The following is a 23,419-nucleotide window of genomic DNA, read 5'->3' as shown; positions in this document are numbered from 1 at the left end:
TGACTTATTAAGACCCCCAGATCAGTATTTTTGTTTGCCTGACTAATGACTGAATCTTGCAAATAATAACTTGTACACTTATTTCCATGCCCTAAATGTAGCACTTGACATTTCCCAACATTAACAGCCATACCCCATTTATCAGCCCACTCTGTAGCCAGTGCTTGATACTGTTGATTACAAATATAATAGTTATACTAAGACCCTTTTTTCAAAATTTTCCTGAATAGCATTTGTCATTCTGTAGAATGCATAAGTGTAATGCACAATGCTTATGAAAAGTATTTAATAATTCTCATATTTGATACTTAGCCTAAAAAAGTCCGGCATTATACACATTGTCTTGGTATTTTAGGGATTACCGGCATTTTATACTTTGCCATTAACATAAGCATATACAGGGTGTCCTGAAAAATACTGACTGTTTTCAAAAATTTATAACAGGAGAATGGTTAATGATAAAAAAAAACCAATTCTTGCAGAACATTCATGTGGTGGGTGCTAAATTTTTTCCCTCAGAGTTCCAAATTTTAGTTCAAAAACATTTCAAAAGATGGCGCTGCACATAGTATGCCTGTAAGTCAAAGAAGAAGAATTTAAATTCAACGATTTTTCTTCTGATTGCGACATGTGATTACAGCCAACAATTGTTTGAAAATATTGTTTTGTTCTTTTGTTCATTATTTTCGAAAAATTATGATGAAATTTTCTATCTTTTTTATCACGGGCTTACTATCTGCAGCGCCATCTATTGAAAAAAAATTCAACTAAAAATTGGAACTCAGGGGAAAAAATTTACGGCCCACCACATGAATTTTCTGCAAGAATTATTTTTTTATCATCTATCGTTTTCCTGTTATAAATTTTTGAAAACAGTCAGTCTTTTTAGGACACCCTGTACATTTTCTTCCATAAATCAATGTTCTGCGATTATATTGTTCTTTATAATCAATTGTTTTATGACTATTGAATTAAAAATGTGCAAAACTTATCACTACCGTATTTTTCTCAATTTTTAGTCCACCCTCTCCTATCCCCAGCCATAATGGATTTCATGACCTTACAAACAATTCATTTGACATGTCTTCATTGGATGGAAGATCCACAACAAGAAGGTATTTAGATGCTGTTGCTCGATTAATGCCTTTCACTTTATTTGCACTGTCATTTTTTTTAATTGATTGTCTAAAAATTTCCCGTGCAGCTTAGAATCTTCAAGTAGAGGAGATGATGAGCATCGGTTGATTGCTAGGTACGCTGCTCGTTTGGCAGATACTAGAAGCACTGTGAGTAAAATTTTGAATTATATCATGTTTATGCTTGCTTATTGGTACATAAGTCAAATAAAAAGAACCTTTAAAATTTCACTGCAGATCTGTTCTCAGAGTTAATTGATAATTTGTAAAATTTTTAAAAAATTGAGAGGTAGTTTTTAAATATATGTATGGTTTCGAATAACAACCAATTTCAGCAAGGGCGCCCATATAGGAGGGTAAATGGGGGCTCAAGCCCCTCCTTAGAAATGAGAACTTCCTTGCTTTTAGTGCTTTTTTCTTTGCAAAAATGTATAAAAATTTCTTTTACAGCCATTAATGAATAAATTATTAAAAATGTCGAATTTTAATATTTTTAATCTATACTGAAATCGGTTTCCATAGGGAAAATTTTCTGCTAAACCATGGGGACAATTTTTGAGCTCCCCCCCCCCCCCCCCTTAAAATGTTGCATATGAACGCCCTTGAATTTCAGAGAAGTATCAAGTGCAATTATTATTTTTAACAAATCTTAGGAAATTATCTGTCATGCTAAATAGAATTTTATGCCCTCTGAAGATCAGTTAGAATCTTTTTTCTCTTTTTGACTTGTAATTCTCTGTATCTTTTATCACTTTTTTGTTTTGTTTGAATATGAAATATATTTTATTCACAATTTAGAACATCTGTATGCTTTTCTAAATTATACACGAATACAAAAGTAAGGACCAGCAACGGACTTTACGCCCAGCGCTTGGCTGGTCCTAGTTAATCCATCAATCTCCAATGAAGATCATGACATCAAGAGCTTTCTTAAAACTATTCACCCCATTGCAAGAAACAGCTGTTTTGTGTTAACTAGTCCAGATGCCTACAATCCTGTTTAAGTTGTAATTTTTCCTGATTTCGAGATTTGCTTGAAATTTGAAAAGCTTAAAACAATGGGCCCTGGTTTTGCTTCCTGTGTAGAAATTTAGCCCATAAATGTCCTCCATTTTGATAAACTTAAATAACTAGATCATCTCGTACTTTCCTTTGCTCAATATTATAAATAACAGTGAATTTGCAATAACTCAAAGTCTGAGAACTGGAATATTACTATAAGTCGAAGTTTTTATCAAATCCCGACCCCTATGCCTTTAACTCCATGCTAATTATTCTCAATATCTCGAAGTTAACTTTCTTTAACTCAAAGTTTTTTCAAAGGTAACTTGAAATTTATTTTGAAAGAACGGGGGGGGGGGGGGGGGGAAACTGTGAGAGAAAAATTAATTCACCTTCACTTGTAATGCCTGCACAATAGACCTCTAAACCAAGAAGAGCACCTGTTGAGCCAATGTGCAATAAAGAAGTTACACATGCAGAAATAGGTTAGCTTGTTTTCTTTAGTTGTACTGTACTGTTTACACTTTGACATGTTGCTGGTCTACCAATTTGCGTTTAATCTGTCAATTTGTCAAGTCTACTGATTGTACCTTTATTCAAAAGCTGACCTGAGTTAAGATGCGTTCCCCTTCATTCTTTAGTTCGATCATTTGCTGATAAGTTCTTGAACGACAGAATGAGTTTTCTTTACTATTAAAGATGTCTAAGCAAATACACTCTGTCAATCATATTAAAAGAAAAAGATAAACTTCTAAAGCAGTAGAAAACATGAATACGAATTTGAAACAAATGAAGATGTGCATCTTTCCTTAAGAAGAGTCAGCTCTATTCAAGTGGTTCCAGCAGTATCGAAATCAAGACCATACTTTTGATTTTTTTCTCTCAATATTTTTGATTAAACTGTGCATAGTGTGCTTAAAAACTTTTAAGTTCTATAATTTTGTCTCTTGTATGTACATATTTAGTTAAAATATTCGATGGCTTTTAATATTAAAATGTCCAAAACCAAAATTAGCGGCGAGTCGAACTTCCGATAAGTCGAAGTTTATCGTCAGTCCCTTTAGATTCGAGTTATCACGAATTGACTGTATTAAGCATTCAAAGTCTGGAATAATAATATACTAGTAATGTCCTTAATGATATAAAATTGTCATAAATATCTTCAATTCAAATAAATGATATCTTTAATTAAGGCATAATATATTTAATTCAAAAGGGTTTATTTTGATTTCTTTTTTGCCCTCAGTCCCCCCTTCCCCTCATATTTGAAGAAATATGTTGCAGATATTTCAGACTGAAAAATATCAAAATCAACTTTTTGCCACAGACACTGTGTTTCGAACAGCAGATAAGTAAATTGCATCAATTCCTGCTGTCTGATGAAGTCTTAATCATGAAAAGCTTGGATTTACTTTTCAGTTCTATATGAGAATAAATTTCTATTGTTTGTGTATTAAGTATTAATCAAATGAAATTCTTGTTCTAATATCAATTTTGAATATAAATGCGACTTTTTTCCGCTTAACAGATGAGGAGTCCATCAGATCTTAGTTTAAACATGGATACATCTAGACAGAGAGATTTAATTGCTCAATTAGAATTAAAAAACAGGTATGTGCTCCAAAGCTCTAAATTAAAATGAAGTAGGCTTTATTTTTCATTTTTTTGTATGAAACATTTTTAAATATAAATTTATTCCAGGAAATTAAATCCCATTACTTTTAATAAATAGTTATTAATTTATGCAATAGAGGTGACTCGGGGCAAGGAGAGCGACTACCGCCCCTGCACTTTTTTCACTATCAAAGCAAGCTTGATTATTTTTAAGATTTTAATTTCAAAAAATTTCCAAGGGGAATCCAATCCTGACATCATCAAAACTTGCTTAATATTGCAGTTTGAAGACTTCAGCTTCAAAGAATTTTCAGAAGCAAACCTCCCAAGCCTCTCCCCTTGAAGTTACCCAAAGATAGCCTAAAATAAAGTCTTCAGCTTCCAATATGTTTTGCCTCCACCAAATGTACCTGTGCTCTTAAACTGCATTTGCTCAAGAAACATTTGTACAAGATAGGAAAATGCATCATTGTTCATTAAAAAAAATGATTGATGTTATTTCAATATCTTTGGCATTTATAACCATTTAAGGTTATAAATGCCTCATATAATGCCACTTAGTAAAGAAACTGCCTAAGTGTGCTGCACCAACCATGCCTGATAGTACCAAATATTCAATACCTTATATGTCTACAAAAGTTTATATATTTATCATTTCTTCACCAAATTGCTCCAGAATTGCAATTTGTCTCTAAAAATTGTACTACTTTGCTTACTTTTTTTTCCCTCAAAGATTTTTATTTATTTAGTCAAACCTCCCAATAGCGGACACTGTCAGGACCAAAGTTTTTGTCCATTAAAGGGCGAGCGTCCACTATTGGGGGAGACTGAATTTTCAATAACATTTTAATTTTGTATTTTAAACCTACACAACATAGTGTATAGTTCCATGTGAGTAGCGTGAATATAAGTGAACTTACCCAATAAGTAAATAATCCAATAAATCTTTCGGGAAAATAAAGTATGAAGGCATTTCTTAATTGTCCCCTAGCTGAACAAAACCAGTCAAACACACTGGAATCAATGTCGTTGATTTTCAGCACCTATTTTGTTTTATAGATGGTAGCAAAATGTAGCCCAATTGGCTACTTTTCACTCAATCTGGCAACACTGTGCCGATTCCTCATCAGCGTCTAAAAGGAAAGGACGCGACACTAACGCTCGTCTCCCAAAATCTGGAGGGGGGAGGGAATACCATTAAGTTGCATGAGAGTATTTTTTTGAATGAATTCCTCTGCCATACGAACTGATAAAACAAGGTATTGTGTAAAAAAAAAAAAAAGATTTTTTTTTCCTTCTGTTTTTTGCTGGAATTTCGTGCATGAAATGGAAACTAAACTTTCATGAGCTTCGACTTAAAAGGCTCCTGTTTTCGGAGAAAAGAGGGTGTTCATCCTCTTATCGGTACTGGTTAGTCCCAGCACATCGTAAAGGAGTAGAAAAAATGCTTGCCACAAAAGCAGTGCTGAGCAAAATCATACCAGACACAGAAAAATGTAATGAAACTCGGCTGATTTACTGTCCCCTAAGGGAGTGTCCGTTAGCGAGGAGTGAAATACATTGTACGCCTATCTCGAGGGTCTGGGGATTCAGAAACTGTCCATTAATGGGGAGTGTCCGTTAAGGGAGGTTTGACTGTATTTTTTTTTTTTTTTTTTATTTACACTCTTTTGTAATTGTGTCATAATTTTCCTAAGCTCTTGGGTATTGAGTGAAAGGAACTTTCATTTTGGTTTATTATTAAAGGCCGACACTTTTGGATAGTAACATTAAGGACCATACCAATAGTTTTGAACATTATGAACAGGAAAATGAAATATTCACTGCCTACTCTGTTAGGTGACCGATGTTTTGTAAGCAGCTTTTGGTTATGCTCGCTATATATCTGTTTCATTTCTTTTATATGTAGATCACAAAATTTCAATGAAATCCGTAAATTAATCCTATGTATTGATGTGTGCTTAAAGTTAGCATCTCTCACTACGATGCATTTTATTAAATAGAAATTTTTATACAGTATAAACTTAATATTTTGAATGTTTAAGCAAAAAAGACAGAAGATTTTAGGTTCAGCTGAATTTCAGAACCGCAGAATTTAGTAAGTTAAAGGACTTTTCAGTATTTCCCTTTTTAATGAAGTTGCTTATTCAATTGTTTTAAATATTTCTGAAAATATACTTTCAATAGCATATGTACCTAATTGTATTGTCCACAGTTTCTGCTTTGTAGTTTGCTCTGATTTTCATTGCATTTTGTGAAATTCCAGAGAAATTATGCGTGAAATAGTGAGGTTGCGTAAGCAGCAAGAACAAGAAGATGCTGCATTACAAAACGAGCAAAATCCTACACTTTTAGCAGAGTTAAGAGCCTTAAGACAGAGGAAGGAAGAACTGGAAAGCCATTTGTCTACCCTCCAAGAAAGCAGGCGAGAGCTCATGGTTCAGTTGGAAGCTTTGATGAAAATGCTCAAAGTAAGAACCATTCTCCAATTTAGAGAGTAGCTAATAATTATTTTTCCAAGTTGTGCTATTACTTTTCTTACACTAATGACAACACTGTTATGGATATAAATTTCAAAATTATGTTACTGGCTGTCCGTAAATTATGTCACACTCCCCCCCTCCCCCCCCCCTCCCCCCTCTCTGACACTCAGCGCTGACTCTAGAAGTTCCCCCGCCTTAGTCAATATGGATAAGTGCCGCCCCCTCCCATTGAATGATAATAATAAAATAATAATAATATAAAATAATAATAATATAAAATAATAATATATTAATAAAATGAAAATAATTGTAAAGTGCTTAAAATTAAAGCGAGTTTATAGATAAATTACGAACTAGGTTTTGCATATCCAAGCACTGGTACACATTTTAAATTATCTTTTTTAACATTAAAGTAGTGCAACTTATGGCACTGAAGCAGATATTAATATTTTTAAAAGACTTTTTAAGTCACCCAATTTGCCGAGTCTGAAATTAAATTTACATTTTTTGATAAATTACAAACTATGTTTTACATATCCAAGCACTGGTACACACTCTGAATTGTTATTTTTTTTTAGCATTGAAGCAGTGAATTTTATGACATTGAAACAGGTACTTTTAAAAAAGTATGTTTCAATTTCGATATTTGCCACCCCTGAAATCTGGGCTACCAAGACTAAAGCCCTCGATCCGTCTCTTAAGTGGCGACACGCTCCAGTGTCCGCCATTTTGTGTCGTTCGGCAACTTTCTCCCTATCTCAACAGTAGAAAAATGCAGAGTTTCGCTCGTTGAAAAGTATCTTTTTATCAACGAATGTTTACAGATTTTTAATCGTAACTTATGTAACTGATAATATACATACAAAAATGTTGAATTATACCTTAGTAAAATATTTTTTTATTGTTAAACCGAATATTAGTAAAAAGGTGTTTTGAAGAAATTTTCGACTATGTTTAAGAGTAATTTCTTTTTTCCCCCATTGACCTTCTGAGTTAAAAACTACTTGAAGTGTTTTAAATATGCGTTTTATTATTAGAAAGTTGGTGTAGTAGAACCAGGGGCGGATACAGAAAAATCTCTCGGAGGGGACCCGGGAAATTGAATTCCTCTTTCCCCCTGCCACATACGGTGTTTCATAACAAAGTTTTCATTACTTTATTTTAAAATGTCTTTTTTTATATTTTTTTAGGATCCCTTAAGCTAATATCCACTTCTAAGAACATATATATTATGTACCAATATACTTTGAATGTGGACGTAAAACATTTTTAACGTTTCAAGCCAATTAAATACTAAACCATAATAATGTTACCGAAATGCTATACAATTAGCGGTTTTAATTTTAGGAACAATGTCGTAATGATTATAACATGAGGGCGAGGTTATTCAATAAAAAAATATACTCATACCTCATTTGAGTTTTTAAAATTATTTTATAGTATTTTACCTATAAAATATTATTTAATTAAGAAAATCATAGTTATTAAACATATAAGTTTTTCTGAAAAATTCAGGACAATTTCTGTGTGGATTTCGAAGCAGTTGCTGATTGTTCTTGAAGCCATGATACAGTTGAGATAACATATTCATATTACATACCGCCTCCATTAATATCATGGTTTTCTCAAGAAACTACGATATGATTTCTTTCATTATGCATTTTTTATAAGCTGAAAAAGAAAAAGCTATTATTTGGCAAATAGCTTCCTGGATCAAAATAATTCTTTTAGGCACGCCTGCACATTTTTTGAAGAATGTTAGATATTGATTCCATCAAAGAAAAATTAATGGACAAATCGCGATACTACGTTCCCTTGAATTCAAAACCACCGAGTTAAATGTATAAATGTATTCTGCCACTCTAGGACTTCAATATAACTTCTTTAGCAAATAAAAATGCTATTATTCAAAATATGCTCTATGTGTGTTCTGTGTTCTGTTTAATTAACTATATAAAAAAATGCTATGGAGCAGTCAATTAAAAAATAGTGAATAAAATAGTTAAAAAAATTCATCCTTCACGGGTCTCCTGCCCCCCCCTTAAATCCACTACTGAGTAGAACAATAGTGAGCTAAATTAATTATGTAATAAATTATTTGTGGGAAACAGTTTGAACTTATTCATGGCAAGCAGTATCATTTATATTACTAATGTGTGTAGTTTTCGTATGAAAAATTATTCACTTCTAAAAAATTGCAAAATTTCTTTTTGTTTTAACTAATAAGGTTTTATTTTCAGCAGGACTCTTCCATGTTTTTTTATCAAAATAAAAATTAAACGAAAACAGATTTTTCCGGGGGAAAAAAAATCTTTACGTAATTATATAACTTGGCTTGAGTTACGTGTTACTATAATCTCAAAGAAGCTTAATTTTTTTAATGAATAATTTCATACTTTTAATATCTTAATTTTTATGCACAAAATAGATAAATAATTAACTTGGCAACACACTGAAACTCATGGCTATGACACAATTAAAAGCAAAACGACGTGTTCTTAAAGTAATTTTGTTACAGTTATTGAGTCATTTTGAAACTAACTAAATAATAGAAAATTTACATTAAAAATAAATAAAATAATTAGTATATTTAAATTTTGACGGTTTTGTTATCTTAAACTCAGAAAAATCAGTTTTGAAAACAGGGCAAATATTTTACTACTGCTAGCAATTTATTAGGTGCCGTTACATAGTTGAGCTTTGCAATATTTGAAGGAACTATTTATGATGATTTTAGTGAATGTCCTTATTATCCCATGAAAATTAACAAACCATCAGACAGTTTCATGAAAAGTAAAAAATATTACAATTTCAACAAGAGTTTCATAAAGTACCTGAAATTGCGCAGTAGTATTGATGAAAACATTTAAAATACATAAATAATCTTTCAATGTACTTCGATATAATAATTTTGAACTGTTAGAACATCTTGATGCACTACATCAAGGCATCTTCACATTAAAGATAGCGTTTGATGAAAAATACGAATAGCAAAGAGAAAATATCTAGTATTCCGCACAGTGAAATAACACAGGCAACGACACAAAATGGCGGACTGAACCCACGTGACTGCCCGCCTCCAATCGCAGTCGAAAGCGGCGCGCAGTGCATGGATCAAAGTGTGTCGCCACTTAAGAGAAGAATCCAGGGCTTTAACCAAGACGACCTAGGCGGCCGCCTAGGCTGCCTACCCCAAGAGCCGGGCCTGCTGACACTAAGTACCACACTTCATCTTATCCCCTCCTCTCCACTTGTAATATGTCACAATGTTTTTCACAAGCATATTGTTATTTTAAAAAAGTTTATGTTATACATTTTGTTTTCTCTCCTTCCTCTTTGACGGAAACTGCCATAATATCATTAACACCCCTCAAAGTGTGACATCATTTGTGGATGACCCTTAGGCATACCCTCCAACTGCTATGGAATTACTGTAGTTGGTGCGGATATTAGTCAAATTCTAATTCAAATAAATACATTTTTAAACTAATTTTGACATTCTAATACTAATATTGACGAAAATTTTATGACATCTATATTAATACAGGGCAAGAAAAATCTTTAAAATTTTACATGCCCTGCCGTTTATGTTTATCTAAAAATTACATGCCTGAATATAAATATTACATGCTAGGTTTTTTTCACTGTATATTAACAAAAATATTTGAATTTGTCGTATAGCATTAATCAGACAAAAATTTTAACAGTTTTATATCTGAAACAAGAATTATTTCATTCAGTATAAAACAGAAATAGAAGTTTAAAGAAATAGTACATAATAAGTCGTCATTAAAAATTCCAGTACTCAATTTAAAAAGTTATAATAATTACATGCCCAGCCGGGAATTTAAGGGTAAAAGATTCACGCCCAATCAGAATTTTTACATGCCCTGGGCATATCGGGCAACATAATTTTCGAGCCCTGTATTAATATAATGTTTAGTTTTTAAAGATAGACTGTCATAGTATGTTAAGTCATACTGATAACTAGGTGACCATTGTTGGAGGGTATGTATAAGTAGCCTGCCAGAAAAAGTGATTAAAAGTTAAAAAACTGAAAGGAATCCTTAAAAAAAAAATCAACTTTTACATTTTATATCTAATATTAGTGAATTAAGTGATTATGAAAATAAAACAACTTATTTAATTAATGTTTGCATATTGTTACAGCATTTTACATACTTAATTCATCATTTGTAAAATATAAAGTTAGAGAAAAATGTAAAATGTCTATCAAAATAATGCTGTTTGTCAACTGATATGTACATAATCAAGCTTCCATTACTGAAATTCTGTAAATGATTCTTTTATTAATTCGAAGAAATTTTAAAGCCACAGGGAAAAGCTTAATAACTCAATAGTTTTGAAAACCCAATGAAATTTTCACCCCTCCAACCATTAAATCTCTTTTGTAAGTTCATTTCCTTTGAAGTAAATCAATAAATAGCAAAAAAATAAATGCTTGTGTTAATTTTAAAATTATGCTCAGCCAGCACAGTGGTCAAAACTCGTCTTCTTTCCTCTAACATGACAGCAAATTTTGTACCCATTGACTGATGTGTTATAAAAAATCTAAAGCAGATTCAAACATATCCTGAAAGCTTGAAATTATTAAGGAATTGATGGTTAAAATAGTGGCATTGGTTACTTTTCTTCTTTTGATGTGAGTTTTCTTTAATTTTTTTTCCCTCATCATACTTTAAATTTTTGTTGTACAGTAGAAGACTGTTATAACACACACCTTGGGACCAGAGCTTTTGCATAATACAGGTTTTTGCGTCCTATAAAGATCATTTCATAAATTTTAAAAATTATGTACAATATATTATATAGAACATTAATATATAAAATAAATATAGATTAATATTCAGAATATATCTATAAAATAGCACTTCAGAGTGAGTTTTATCTGCAATGAGTATTAAAGCACTAACATTACAATTAGTCATTCACAAATAAATATGTTTCACAATTAAAAGAAAGTGAAATATCCTGCACTTCTGCTAGCTTCATGGTTTTGCATCTTTAAGAGCCATTTGGTATTTTCTGCTTACCATGAATACTAATTTTCATTTAAAAGCTTTAAATTAAGATGGAAAGATGAAAAACTGTTCCAAAATGTAATTTGCCTAACAATTTTTATGTTTTCAAAGCGAAACAGAGGGATATTTTAAATTTCAAAACCTATTGTTTACTTCTGAAAAGTTATGCGGTTTATAGAGAATTGTGTTATATAGTAGAGACGTGCCGAGTACTCGGTAACTACTCGGTACTCGGCATACTCGGCCAATTTGCCGAGTACTCGGTACTCGGCCAAATTTTGATCAGATACTCGGCCAATACCGAGTAGTTGCAAAAAAATTGAATATTGTCCAAGACAGATATTAAAATTTATAAAAACGCGCAAGCATATTAAATATTCTGCAATCATTTTACAAGTCAATTTTAAATTTTGAGAATAATGAAGTTTTTAATGCTTTAATGAAATAAATCTTTATTTTAATGTCTCCAAAGTTAATAAAACTTATTTATTAAAAATTGTGCAAAAAAGGTAAGCATAGAAAATATGAAATTTTTACATAAAAAATAGATTTTTGCTACAAACAAAAATTAGTTATAAGAAATATAAAAATTCCTTTGCTTAAAAAAAAGGGAAATAAAACAACATTAAAAGCATAGTGCAGGAACATTGCAGACACGTGTTTTGGCGTTACAGGAAATTCCTTTTTCAATGCACAAAATGTGAGCTTGTAGATTTAAAGGCATCCGACAAAAGTCGGATTTTTTTGTCGAATGTCTTAACATTTGTTAGCTCACATTTTATGCACCGATAAAGACGTTCCTTCTAACGCAGAAACACATGTGTGCAGTGTTCCTGCACATTTGCTTTTAAAAATTATTTATGTTTGGCGGACTAGAACTAAAATAGATTGGTATAGTTTGTCTTAATTCCAACTTGATCAATCATACCTTTTATTTATTTATTTTTAATTTTAAAAATTATTTTTTTGTAAACTTTTTGACGTAAACAAAATTTTTTAAATAATGCGAAATTAAATTTCAGCAGGAATTTAGTTTTAAAAACTATTATATGGACAAAGAGGTCTATACTACTATTTCAATAAGTTTAAAATTCATCGATGTGTGTCGGTGGTTCTTCTTAAAACATAATTGGTACTTGTTAACTCGGCCGAGTAGAGAAAGGCCGAGTACTCGGTAACTCGGTACTCGGCCGAGTAGTGAAAGGCCGAGTACTCGGTACTCGGCTACTCGGCCAAAGTGCTACTCGGTACGTCTCTATTATATAGGTTGGCGTTATAAAAGTATTCTACTGTATTTCAAAAGTTCTGATCTTTCGATGTTTTCCTTTTCAAGAATCACCAAACGTCTCCACGATCCACACCGAATAGTTCCCCCAGGTCGGCCACTTCCAAGTCTCCGCCGTTATCCACTCCGTACCCACTCTCCTCCTCCCGCAGCGCTCCCACCACTCCTGGCAGCAATCCGCTCACTTCGGAGAGTGGTCCCAACGTTCCAAACAACGTGATGATGGTCTACGAACAATCGGGCAGCACGAGGAGCTTAAGAAACGATCTCCTGGTCGCTGCCGACTCGGTCACCAATGCCATGTCTTCGCTCGTAAGGGAGTTGAACTCAGGTTCGTTTTTGTTGTTCGTGTTTTCCCGCGTGTGTGCATCTGTTTTTAATGTCAAAAAATTACTTATACTTTTTGTTCTACAACTTTATTGAACTAATGACCAAAGGGCAGGACCTTGAGGGTCACAGATTTGGGCAAAATCTTAATATATAAAAATCAGTGTCCTGAGATAACATATATATATACATATATATATTTATATACACATATATATATATATCAACGCACAGCCGAAACCGCTGAAGCTTCAGACTTGAAATTTGGCAGACATGTCCGCATGATTACGAAAGTAACCACTAAGAAAGGATTTTTCGAAATCTCAATTAGTTCGGGAGAAATTAATTAAAACCCCTTAATTTCTGCGGAATTAAAAACCTGTCATTGAAATTCAAATCCCTTATTTTCGAAGGCTTTCCTCCATTCAAATCATTATTCAGTACTTCATCTCAACTTTTGGTCGATAGCGAACTATTAATTTGATATTGTTTTTGTTTCTCACGTGATTCTTCGAGGATTTTCTCAATTCAAATCATAATGTTTCTGTGTTTTGCTTTTCTTTTTTCAAAACTAGAAACGAAGTTTTCAAGAACATCATCACAGGCGGACTATCCTTTTGAATTTAGAAGAGTGCAGTTTCCTGTTAAAGTTTGCTTTGCAATAACCATTAATAAGTCACAAGGACAGACATTAAAAGTAGCAGGGATCGATTTAAGAGAAGACTTTTTTTTCACACGACCAGTGTTATGTAGCTTGCTCCAAAGCCAGTTCATCAAGCAGTTTAATAATTTTAGCACCAGAAAAAAAAGCTAAAAATGTTGTATACAAAGAAGTTCTAGCTTAAACATAGGTATAACAATAAAATGTGGATGACCTGTGTTTGCAAAGATAATCAATACTTTAAAAGGATCGTTAATAACAGTTAAAGATCGGTTAAGGACAAGGGCATATATAAATAAGGAGTCCAGGGGCCCCGGGATCCTCCAAAATTAGAAAAAGTTATAGGTAATAAGTAATTATTATGGGGGATTTTCGAAACTAGGTGCACCAAGCACTGTTAACCCCTGCTAATTCCATTACCCGAGCAGTGCCGGGTACGGGAATGCTAGCTCTATATATAGGTCCATTTCCGCTAGATATGAGCCCAGGTAAAGCGGTTTGACTGCGTAGGCCCTAATTCGGCTGCAAGGAGGGTCCAAAGTTGCTAGTTTGGCCCCAGAAATGCAATGGCATTTCCATTGGAATTTCAGACTTCGGCGCTATGTTCAATGTCCCAACACATTTTGCATCTTTTGTTAGTACAACAAGTGGAAGGAGAACACCTAGTTATCTATGAGCATTATTTCAGTTACTTGAAAAGTTGAAATGATCTTGTATTTTTGTTTTTTTTTATGTGCCATGTGCAATAAATTAGAGCTTTTCCCCCTCTCCCTCTTTTTGCTAATCACTGAGGAATGTCTTTGATAGCAGATTATAAATATCCAGTTTCAGTAAATGTTTTCATTAACAAACGATAAATCCTTTTTACTACAGAGAATCAATACAAAACGAAAATAATTTGTTTGATTTGCAAACGATAATAAATATCCTGTAGTTATGTTATTTATTGCGGCATTCAAGTTATTGAAATTAAAAGGAGTGCTCAATTTAAATTTCAGAACCACTTATTAAAAATTAGCATTTAGCATAATTAATTCATAGGTAAGTGCATGCAAATGGCTCATACTGCAGTTCAATAGCAGAAAAAGTGGTAAAAATGGTAATTCTATTAGAAACTCTTGCAATACTGGGTCCATATTATCAACTTTGGACCTCCGTTGTAGCCGAACTAGGGCCTATGCAGTCTAACCACTTTACCTGGGCACATACCTAGTGGGAATTGACCTATATCTAGGATTTTGCCCAAATCCGTGACTCTCAAGGTCGTGCCGTTTGGTAGTAAGATAGGTGTACGGCTGATACATTATTTTTTGGTATAGTTTGGTATAGTTCCACCTTTAGCAATGCACTTGGTTCAGCCAGCCACAAGCTTCCGTAGGCCTTCCCGGAAGAAGGTCTTCGGTTAGACATGAAGTCACTTTTGCACCGCATCCCAAACGTCCATGTCTGAAGCAAATCGACAGTCTCTCGAAGCTTCCTTGTCGAGTCATAAGAGATGAAAGTCTGAGAGAGCGATATCTGGGCTGCAGCAAGGGTGTTCCAGGGTCTTGAAGCCCAACCTGTCGATTGTTCCTATTGTGTGATGGACCATATGCGGCGGGCGTTGTTTTGCACCAAAAAAACTTACTTTGAGATTAGACCACATTTGTTTCTTTTGAATCGCTGGCTCCAGCTTATTGGCCAACAGAAATATGACCATTCCCCCCTGCTCCCCATTGGTGCAATCTGATAATGAAGCTGACTTGCTTTTCTGTTGTAGCTAGAGGACAATGGACGCAAACAGGATTCAATTCCGCAATTGTGACCATGCACCAACCAAATCAACACATGTGGCCGCCTCCTATCTTAATTTAATAAAGTTGTAGAACATAATGTGTAGGTAATTTTTTGTTTACTTTCACAGTTAGTTAATTTTTTTAGTCAGACTACTCTACTTTGCAATGAAATTGCTGTTTCCAAAGTTTAAATGTTTTGGGGGATTATTTTAGCATGTTGAAATGAAATTCAAAACTAGAAAGTTAATACCTTGTGCCACTTTTTTTTTAATTTTATTTTACTTATAGCTTAGTTTTTGTGTGCTCAATGGGTAATTTATGCAACTAATGCTTTACCATGTGCAATTTATGATGTGAGGATTTGAGAACCAAATGCATTTAGAATGTTGTTAATGTTTTTAAAGTTAACATTGAAGACACCAGAAGATTCTTACCTGATACTCTCAAATAATGAAGTATGAAAGGCATAATAAAGTAAAAACAGTCTAGTGATATTTATTAATTACCATACACACTAATTTAAGTAAGCTGTGTTCATTAAATATTGTTATTTTTTTAAAATAAAAAAGTATTATGAAAGCCTTTACAATGAAATTCACATATCTATGCAAATGTAATGGGATTTTGCAAGAAAACATTACATAATAGAAATAAACGGATTGATAATTTTGATTCAGCATATCAATATTTTATAAAAAAATTTATTTAGGAAACAAACCAAAAGTTAAATTTGCAGACTAGTGTTATTACTTAAGTTTGATGCCAATGCAAAATCTATGAAAAGTATGGCATTTTCAACATTTTATACATTGTGAAAATTTTGAGTGGCACTACTCTAGTATGTACTTTCTGTTAAAAAATTAAATGATTAAAATTTGTTTTTGGTTAGTCTAACTGCTCTGTATGCCGCCTATCACACAAGCTTGGGCTTAAATTCCCAAAGTTTTTTAAAATTTCCTAATCAAACTTTCAAATAAAGGGAATTCTCTTTGTTTGAAACACTCATGGGACACAACAAAATTGTTTAGATTGCGGGAGTGTTCATTATATAGAGAGAACAGAAATGCATGCATATGTATTCTATTGCATTAATAGACAATGTTCAGCTGGCTGATTAGCTAACTGGTTGCCTGCTGAGCTATACCTGTAACTGAGATAGAGATGCTGAATTTTGAACTGGAGGCTAGCAGCTCAGGCAAAACTCAGTAGAACCTAAACTCTTTTTTTTCTTTTTCTTCTTTTTTGAACGTAAAAAGTTTTACATACCATTCAACAATAAAATATTACAATACAGCTATCAGTATATTACCTTAAAAAATAAAATAAAACAAATGCGTAATTTTAGTCTGTTTGAGCATTGTGTATTCTCATGCAACGTTCATGGTATCATCTAATTGTTTAAGTGGAAAAGTAAAAAAACTGAAAATAACAGGTTTATTAAAATTTTTCTTGTAAGTTGTGAAGAGTTATTGCACTAAAGCAAAATGAAATGAGAAAACTTGCACATTTAGTGTATTATTTTTAGTTAATTATGTTTTTAATTTGTATAGGGTCTGAAGATGAAGATAATGGGGGAGACAGTAAAGTTTTAAGTAGTAGTCGTGGTAAGTTATGTTCCTATTTCTTTTTCCTTTTACAATTTACGTAATTCACTCTGAATTACTAAAAATTAAAAAGTAAATGGTGCATAGGTACAATTATTAAAAACTGCTTGAAATTTACAATTGCTTCAGAGTCTTGTCTAAAACATCTTGAACTTTTTTGCCGATTAACACCACCATTTATTATTCGATGCATATCAGTTTAAAAGTTGGGAATTCACCTCTGAAATAATTATGGCTTTAAGCCTTCAACGGACAAATCTTAGGAAAATCATCTGTTATCAGTTCATCATATCAAATTTAAAACTCTCCAAAGATAAGATCTCTTAAGGTAGGCACCTAAAAGTGATGCATCCTATTACTACCGTGAAAACAGTTTGTTTCTTTGAAACTGTTTTAGTCTTTGAAGTATTTGTATTCAAGTATTAAAAACACCAGCAATTGCTGATGTGTGACATTGTTATTTACAACAATTAACTTTATAAAGCATTTTATTCATATTCTGAGTTTTGTGTAAATGTGCCAAGACATGTCAATTTTAGGGATGGAAATCATTTATGACAAGAGAAAAGGTTATGCATACTTGCCAACTCTACTGTTTTTAACGGGAAACTTTTTTGCTTCCATCTCCCGATTTCCCGTTTTTTACGATTTTCTCCCGTTTTTGCAGTTTTTTCAGTCAACCATCAAAAATTTTCATTTTCTTAACAGATGGCGCTTTGTTCTAGTCTACCAATGTCGGGGAAAGGAATTTTTCTAATTAACTCATTTAGTAAAAAAAAAATTTTTTTTTTTTCTTTGGAAACTTCCAACGAAGCACGTGCTTTGCCGAAAATCGCAACAAATTTCAATCCTTTTGCATCTTCAAAGTATTTCAATTATATTGAAAGTTTCAAGTTTTTTTAACATGTGCTACCCTATACCTACTTATTTTATATTTTATTTTCATTACATATTGATTTTTTTTTTTCGGATTTTAGTAATTAAATTTTTTCTATCTCCTTTTTTTGGTAGAGACTGGAGAATGTATGGAACTTAAAGCAAATTCACTCATTATTTGGTTTCTCCTTTGCAGTATATTTTTCTTGCTGCTACCAATTAGCTTAAATCTGAAAAAAAAACTATTTGACTTTAAATTTAGGTTTCATGTTATTTAAAAGCATGATTTAAAAATTCTGTTGTGAATATATGTCGCTGGTAAATCACCTATATACCTCTAGTGAAATCTCCTGTTTTTTTTTTCTTCGAAGGTTGGCAAGTATGGGTTATGCTAACTGTTAAAGTATAAAACATAGACTAATAATAAGTAGACCGAGCTTTCTCATTCTTGCTGATGAAGAAAATTGGTTCATAGATGTATCATGTGACTAGTGGAAGGGCTTGGCGAAGACTTTGGCAGCATGGTTGCTAGATGGCAGCATTATCCATAGTTTGGCACTCGACATATGTATTTTAAGACAATGTGTTTTCAATAAAAAAAAACTTCCAGGTGCAGAGATTGAACTGTTTTTCTTTTAGTTATGCATTATTTTGACATTAGTAATAGTTTTTGATCAGTTTTCGGTAACTTTTATTTCATTTGGAGCTGTCAGCGTTGGCGTGAACGAAATGGCGTAAACTTTTTGCGTTAACGCAAAAATGTACTAATCGGTATCTTAAATTGAAACTGTAGGTAAAAATCTTACCGTGTGCCGATTCTTTTTAGGCGCTTGCATCTTTAATTGCTTAGAGAGTTATTGAAATTGAATAAAGAAAATGCACAATACTATCTAAACGAAAAACTCACTATATTAACAAAATATTTACAACTTAGAATAACAAATTTACAAATCGGACTCCATAAAAGATCATTCTTCCATGTTCCATAAATTCTATTTTTTTTATTTCGCGCTGGCGTTGATCGTCTGCTACGACTAATGCCCGCTGTTGCTAGGATATCCACCAGTCACATGGTTTGGTTTATGAGCAGCAAAAGGGTTGCCATAGCTCGGTCTACTCTTATTATTAGTCATGGTATAAAACATCTTTTTAGGGCTATATTGGGAAAGGAGAATAAGGGTGCATTAATCTAACTATGATAATCATTTCAACCAGTGTTGAAAATGCTAATTTTTTCCCCAAAATTTCAACTAAGCAAGTTTTTGATCAAATGTTTTTTCTTCCATTGACAAAAGGGTTGCCTGTAACTCCAAGATATCTGTATGCAATAATTTGCATTTTTTGTGTTTTTATCGTTTTTATACATTTATTTGCAGCACAAAGCTATTGTTGAAATTAAAAGAATATTTTTTTTCTCAAAATTTTCCATTAAAATAAAACTTGAATCATGACACAAATGAGCGAATCATATGCATTAAAGACACAAGTTATTTTAACTAATAGCCAAAATATTTTAAAGTGCAATATTCTAAATAATGCTTTTGATTTCTTAGGTTTTTCCATATTCCCAATGAAAGTACATAATTTATAATCCATTAAAAATATGCTTTAATAAATGGCTGCTCATTGTATCTGTTAACATTAAAGTATGAATTCCGTTATTTTATAGAATGCCTAGTTATTTCATGGAATAACTGATTGTGTCCGTTAAAGTGTAAAACTCTCTTGTATTTCATGGTTTAACTAGTTATTTCATAGAATAACAATCTGCAGCCAGTTAAAGTGTAAAGTAATCTACATCATATATCTTGCACGACAAATACATTTACTTTCCACCCGTACTGTATTTATGAACTATTCCAGGTCATAGGAAGAGAACTTGTTTAGCGTGTTGGCGCAATGTTTTTGTTTTAAAAATAATGTTCTTTGTAATTCCAAGTGTCATTTTAGTAATCCTTGTTGTAACAAATGATTTTTTGGTACGTTTCCATAAATACCATTTATACGCTGCATAAATTAGATAAATTGCTTCTTTTTCATTTTAATTTTCTATCATAGTTTATTTATAGAATACCTAGTTATTTCATTTTAGATAAATTGTTTATTTTACACTTTAGCTGTCTCTCATTAGTTAATTTATAGAGTACCTAGTTATTTCATAGAATGACTAGTTAAAGTGTCAAATTAGTAACATATTACACATTTTAACAGACACAATCAGTTATTTCATCGAATAACTAGGTATTCTACAGGGGCGATTGTGGTCCGGTATTTTACCGAATTTCCGGTATTTTCATGTCTGAAAATACCGGAATTATGTTCTTTTTTCGTTATGCTTTTATCTCCCTACCTCCGCAATTTATTTTAAATTATATAATACTCATCAAATATACCTGCAAGAGCCTTAAGATGGAGAAATGTCAAGATAATTTGTATAACACCCGCTCAAAAGTAACTTTGTAATCCATTAAAAATTTAATTAAATGTGTACGCAATATTTTGACTCAGAACTATTTAAAACTATGGCAAAGGTGCACTTAAGTAATAAGGGCCAAAGATTACCCCCCCCCCCCCGTTCTCGCTTTGAAACTTTCAGGTATTTTTTGATGAACTCGCAATCACCCCTGATTCTATAAAATAACTGCATTATATACTTTAATGGTTGCATATCTATTTAAAACTTCATTAGATACCAAGTTCCATTTTTACTTTCTTCTATATCTAATATATAGAAGAAAGTATTGGATTCGTGCAAATTTTCGAATTTCGAATTTTGACGGATTCGAATGTTTTGAGGTGTGCTGAGTTCATTTCGACTATTTTTGGAAAATGTCTGTCTGTCTGTGTGTGTGTGTATGTATGTATGTGTGTGTGTATGTATGTGTGTCACGTCTGTGTGTGACCAGTTTTTTGTGGCCCCTCTACAGCAAAAACTACCGCATGAAATCGAACGAAATTTGGTACACATATGTGCCGCTATGTAAACTTGTGCCCATTGGTTTTTGGCGCGAATCCCTTCAAGGGGGTGGAGCAATGGGACGTTTCTTGAGTTACGCGTGCTTGCTATTCCTCAGGAAGTAACTGGCGGAATCAAACAAAATTTGGTCCACATGTTGCCATCAACAGGAACAGGTGCTGATTCAATTTTGGTGTCAATAACTCAAAGGGGGGTTGAGCTATAGATCGTTTTTTGTCGTCAATTGTGACTGCTGTATCTCAAGAAATAACGAACGGAATCAAACAAAAATTTATCGGCGAGTAGCCCTTAGTGGGTATAAGAGCTGATTTTATTTTGGTGTCGACAGCTAAAAAGGGGGTGGCGCAATCGCCCGTTCTTTTTTTCCATTGTGAGTGCCCTATCTCAAGATGTAATGCTACGTTCTGGTTGAAATTTGGAATATATGTGAATCCATATGTAAACAGGCTTTGGTTCAATTTTGACTCCAATTGCTCCAAGAGGTGTTGATTTTTTTTTTTTTTTGCGAATAAATATAGTTTTATTAATGCAACAATAAGAAAGATAAATCGTAATAGATTGTCGTCTGCGTATTTCCCGTGATTTTAATTGTATGGAAATGATCGGAAATATTATCTCAATGATTTAAAATTTTTAACTGTTGCCATCTTATGTTTGTTAACAAATAAAATATTTGTAATTAATTCAAGTAAGGCTTTTAAAGTAACTTTCCATTTTCGCTCTTTGTTTTGTTTTTACAATAATTCAGACATTGGGATGTTCGTCAAGTTTTTGCATGTGTAATTTTGTTTTTGTTGGGAATATTGCTTCCTCGTCAAGCATGGGGAGGGATCAGAAAAAGGAAAAATATAGAAGAAAGTTTCGTGATGGCCACAACATACTAGTTTTTAAAGATGTTGATTATGTTTTTATTTCAGACTTTGAAACTGAAGACACTGAAAGTGCTATTGAAAGTCTGGAAGGCGGGGGAACCAATTGGTGTGAGGAAAGGCAAAGAGCTCAAGAGAACCATTTCCTGCAGGAAATTCAGGCTCGCAACAATTCTTCCAACTCGAGTCACCACGAAGCCAGCACTATCGAGGAGGAAGACGACCAAGAGCTCTATGATAATGATCCTAGGGTAAGAAACCTTTGCCTCGATGGATGTGCAATCAATTGCCTAACTTGATGTTGCTCCCTTTGTTGTGCACAGGGTTCGAAAATATCATGATATTTTCGAAAATATCCAAAATATCCGATATTTTGATATATATATCTGATATTTTGATATGTATCCGATATTTTCAGTCGGCACAATTAAAAGTCTTCAAAATAGTAAATGCATCCTCAAATCACTCTTTCTTTTCTTATATTGTTATTACATTATTTAGACTTAAAATTAAGGTTTCTTTCATTATTTATATCTAATACTAGCTGCGTGCCTGGCGTTGCACGGGCTACTTAAAAAATGAAAGAGATGTCCAATTGATGTTTTTGTATTACTCTGACATCAGCTTCTAAAGCGCTAAGGAGTAAATAAATATGCGTAATGCAAGGTTTGCAAAACACCAGTAGAGCATATTTTTGGCAAAAATCTCTTTAAAGTTAATCATAGTTATCAATAATGCAAGTTATGAGTATTTTCAGTTAGCACAAAATATAAAAATATATGCATTATCAATTATAATCTGTGCTCACTTTAAACTGAATGAAATCTGATAGACTATACCTGAAACATTTGTATGTACAATTAAGATCAGCTTTTTACATAAAATGACACATACTTTTTGGTTGCTTACGTGAAACTAAAGCACCAAGACTTTATAAATACCAATCAGCATTAATTTAATACCAAGCCATCAGATTCGAATTAAGCTCTAGTTAAAATCCTTAAAAACTATTTTTATTCAACTCTGTTTCACTTAAAGAAATCCAAACAATCTTAATTTAACATGTTATTTTAACGATACAAACTGTATTTCAAAAATAGAAACAGGAAGGAAAAAGAGAGTTATTACAATTCGAAAACTCACCCATGTGACGGGAAAAGGTCCAACAGAATAAACATAATTAGTCACATCTCCTAAATGTACCAAAATATGAAGCCGGCGAATGATAAACTTACACTACAATCAATAAAGATAGCTAAAGAAACAACTTTCCTATGCTGAAAAAAGTTAAGAACGTTGAATGTAAAAATTAAAAAAAAGACAGACGATAAAATAAAGGCTATGTCCGAATAGTGCAACCAATTTTAAACTAATTTAAAATAAAAATTCTAGATGGAAGCGTTGTTTTAAGATTTGGACAGCAGCCAAAAAAATCTCTTTTAAAAGAATGATTAGAATTTTACTTGCTCACCAATATGCAAAATGGCAACAGGAAAGAAATAAAAATTCCTGAATAACGTTATGTTAATTAACGTTTTAATTAATATCTCCGCTAATTAAAGTTGCACAATTACGAGATTGGTCCTATTGTTTTCTTTGGAAAATTTCGAATTGATCGGTATCTCGTTTGACTCTCGATTCGCAGCGGTTCTCGAGAAGATAGATCTTCAGACAGACAGACAGACAGACGCGAACAGATTTTAATATTATAGTGGATGGATTTCATTTTGCATTTTAAACCATTTTAATGGAGTTAATTTAGCATTAG

The 23,419-nt window shown here is 32.7% G+C and overlaps 1 protein-coding gene across 1 annotated transcript in view; it reads left to right on the top strand.

Moving 5' to 3' along the window:
• LOC129220370 (dystrobrevin beta-like) overlaps window positions 1–23,419 on the top strand; it is a 42,603-nt gene that overhangs the window by 12,393 nt on the left and 6,791 nt on the right. The window contains exons 9-15 of the mRNA XM_054854780.1: window positions 1,020–1,115; window positions 1,205–1,286; window positions 3,667–3,749; window positions 6,019–6,223; window positions 12,611–12,893; window positions 16,876–16,929; window positions 21,700–21,902. Coding sequence (XP_054710755.1) covers window positions 1,020–1,115; window positions 1,205–1,286; window positions 3,667–3,749; window positions 6,019–6,223; window positions 12,611–12,893; window positions 16,876–16,929; window positions 21,700–21,902 — 1,006 coding nt within the window. The remainder of the gene's footprint in view (window positions 1–1,019; window positions 1,116–1,204; window positions 1,287–3,666; window positions 3,750–6,018; window positions 6,224–12,610; window positions 12,894–16,875; window positions 16,930–21,699; window positions 21,903–23,419) is intronic.

This window comes from Uloborus diversus, chromosome 1, assembly GCF_026930045.1.
Source record: "Uloborus diversus isolate 005 chromosome 1, Udiv.v.3.1, whole genome shotgun sequence".
NCBI lineage: Eukaryota > Metazoa > Arthropoda > Arachnida > Araneae > Uloboridae > Uloborus > Uloborus diversus.
The sequence above is the reverse complement of the archived record's forward strand: the minus strand, read 5'-3'. Positions and strand labels throughout refer to the sequence as shown.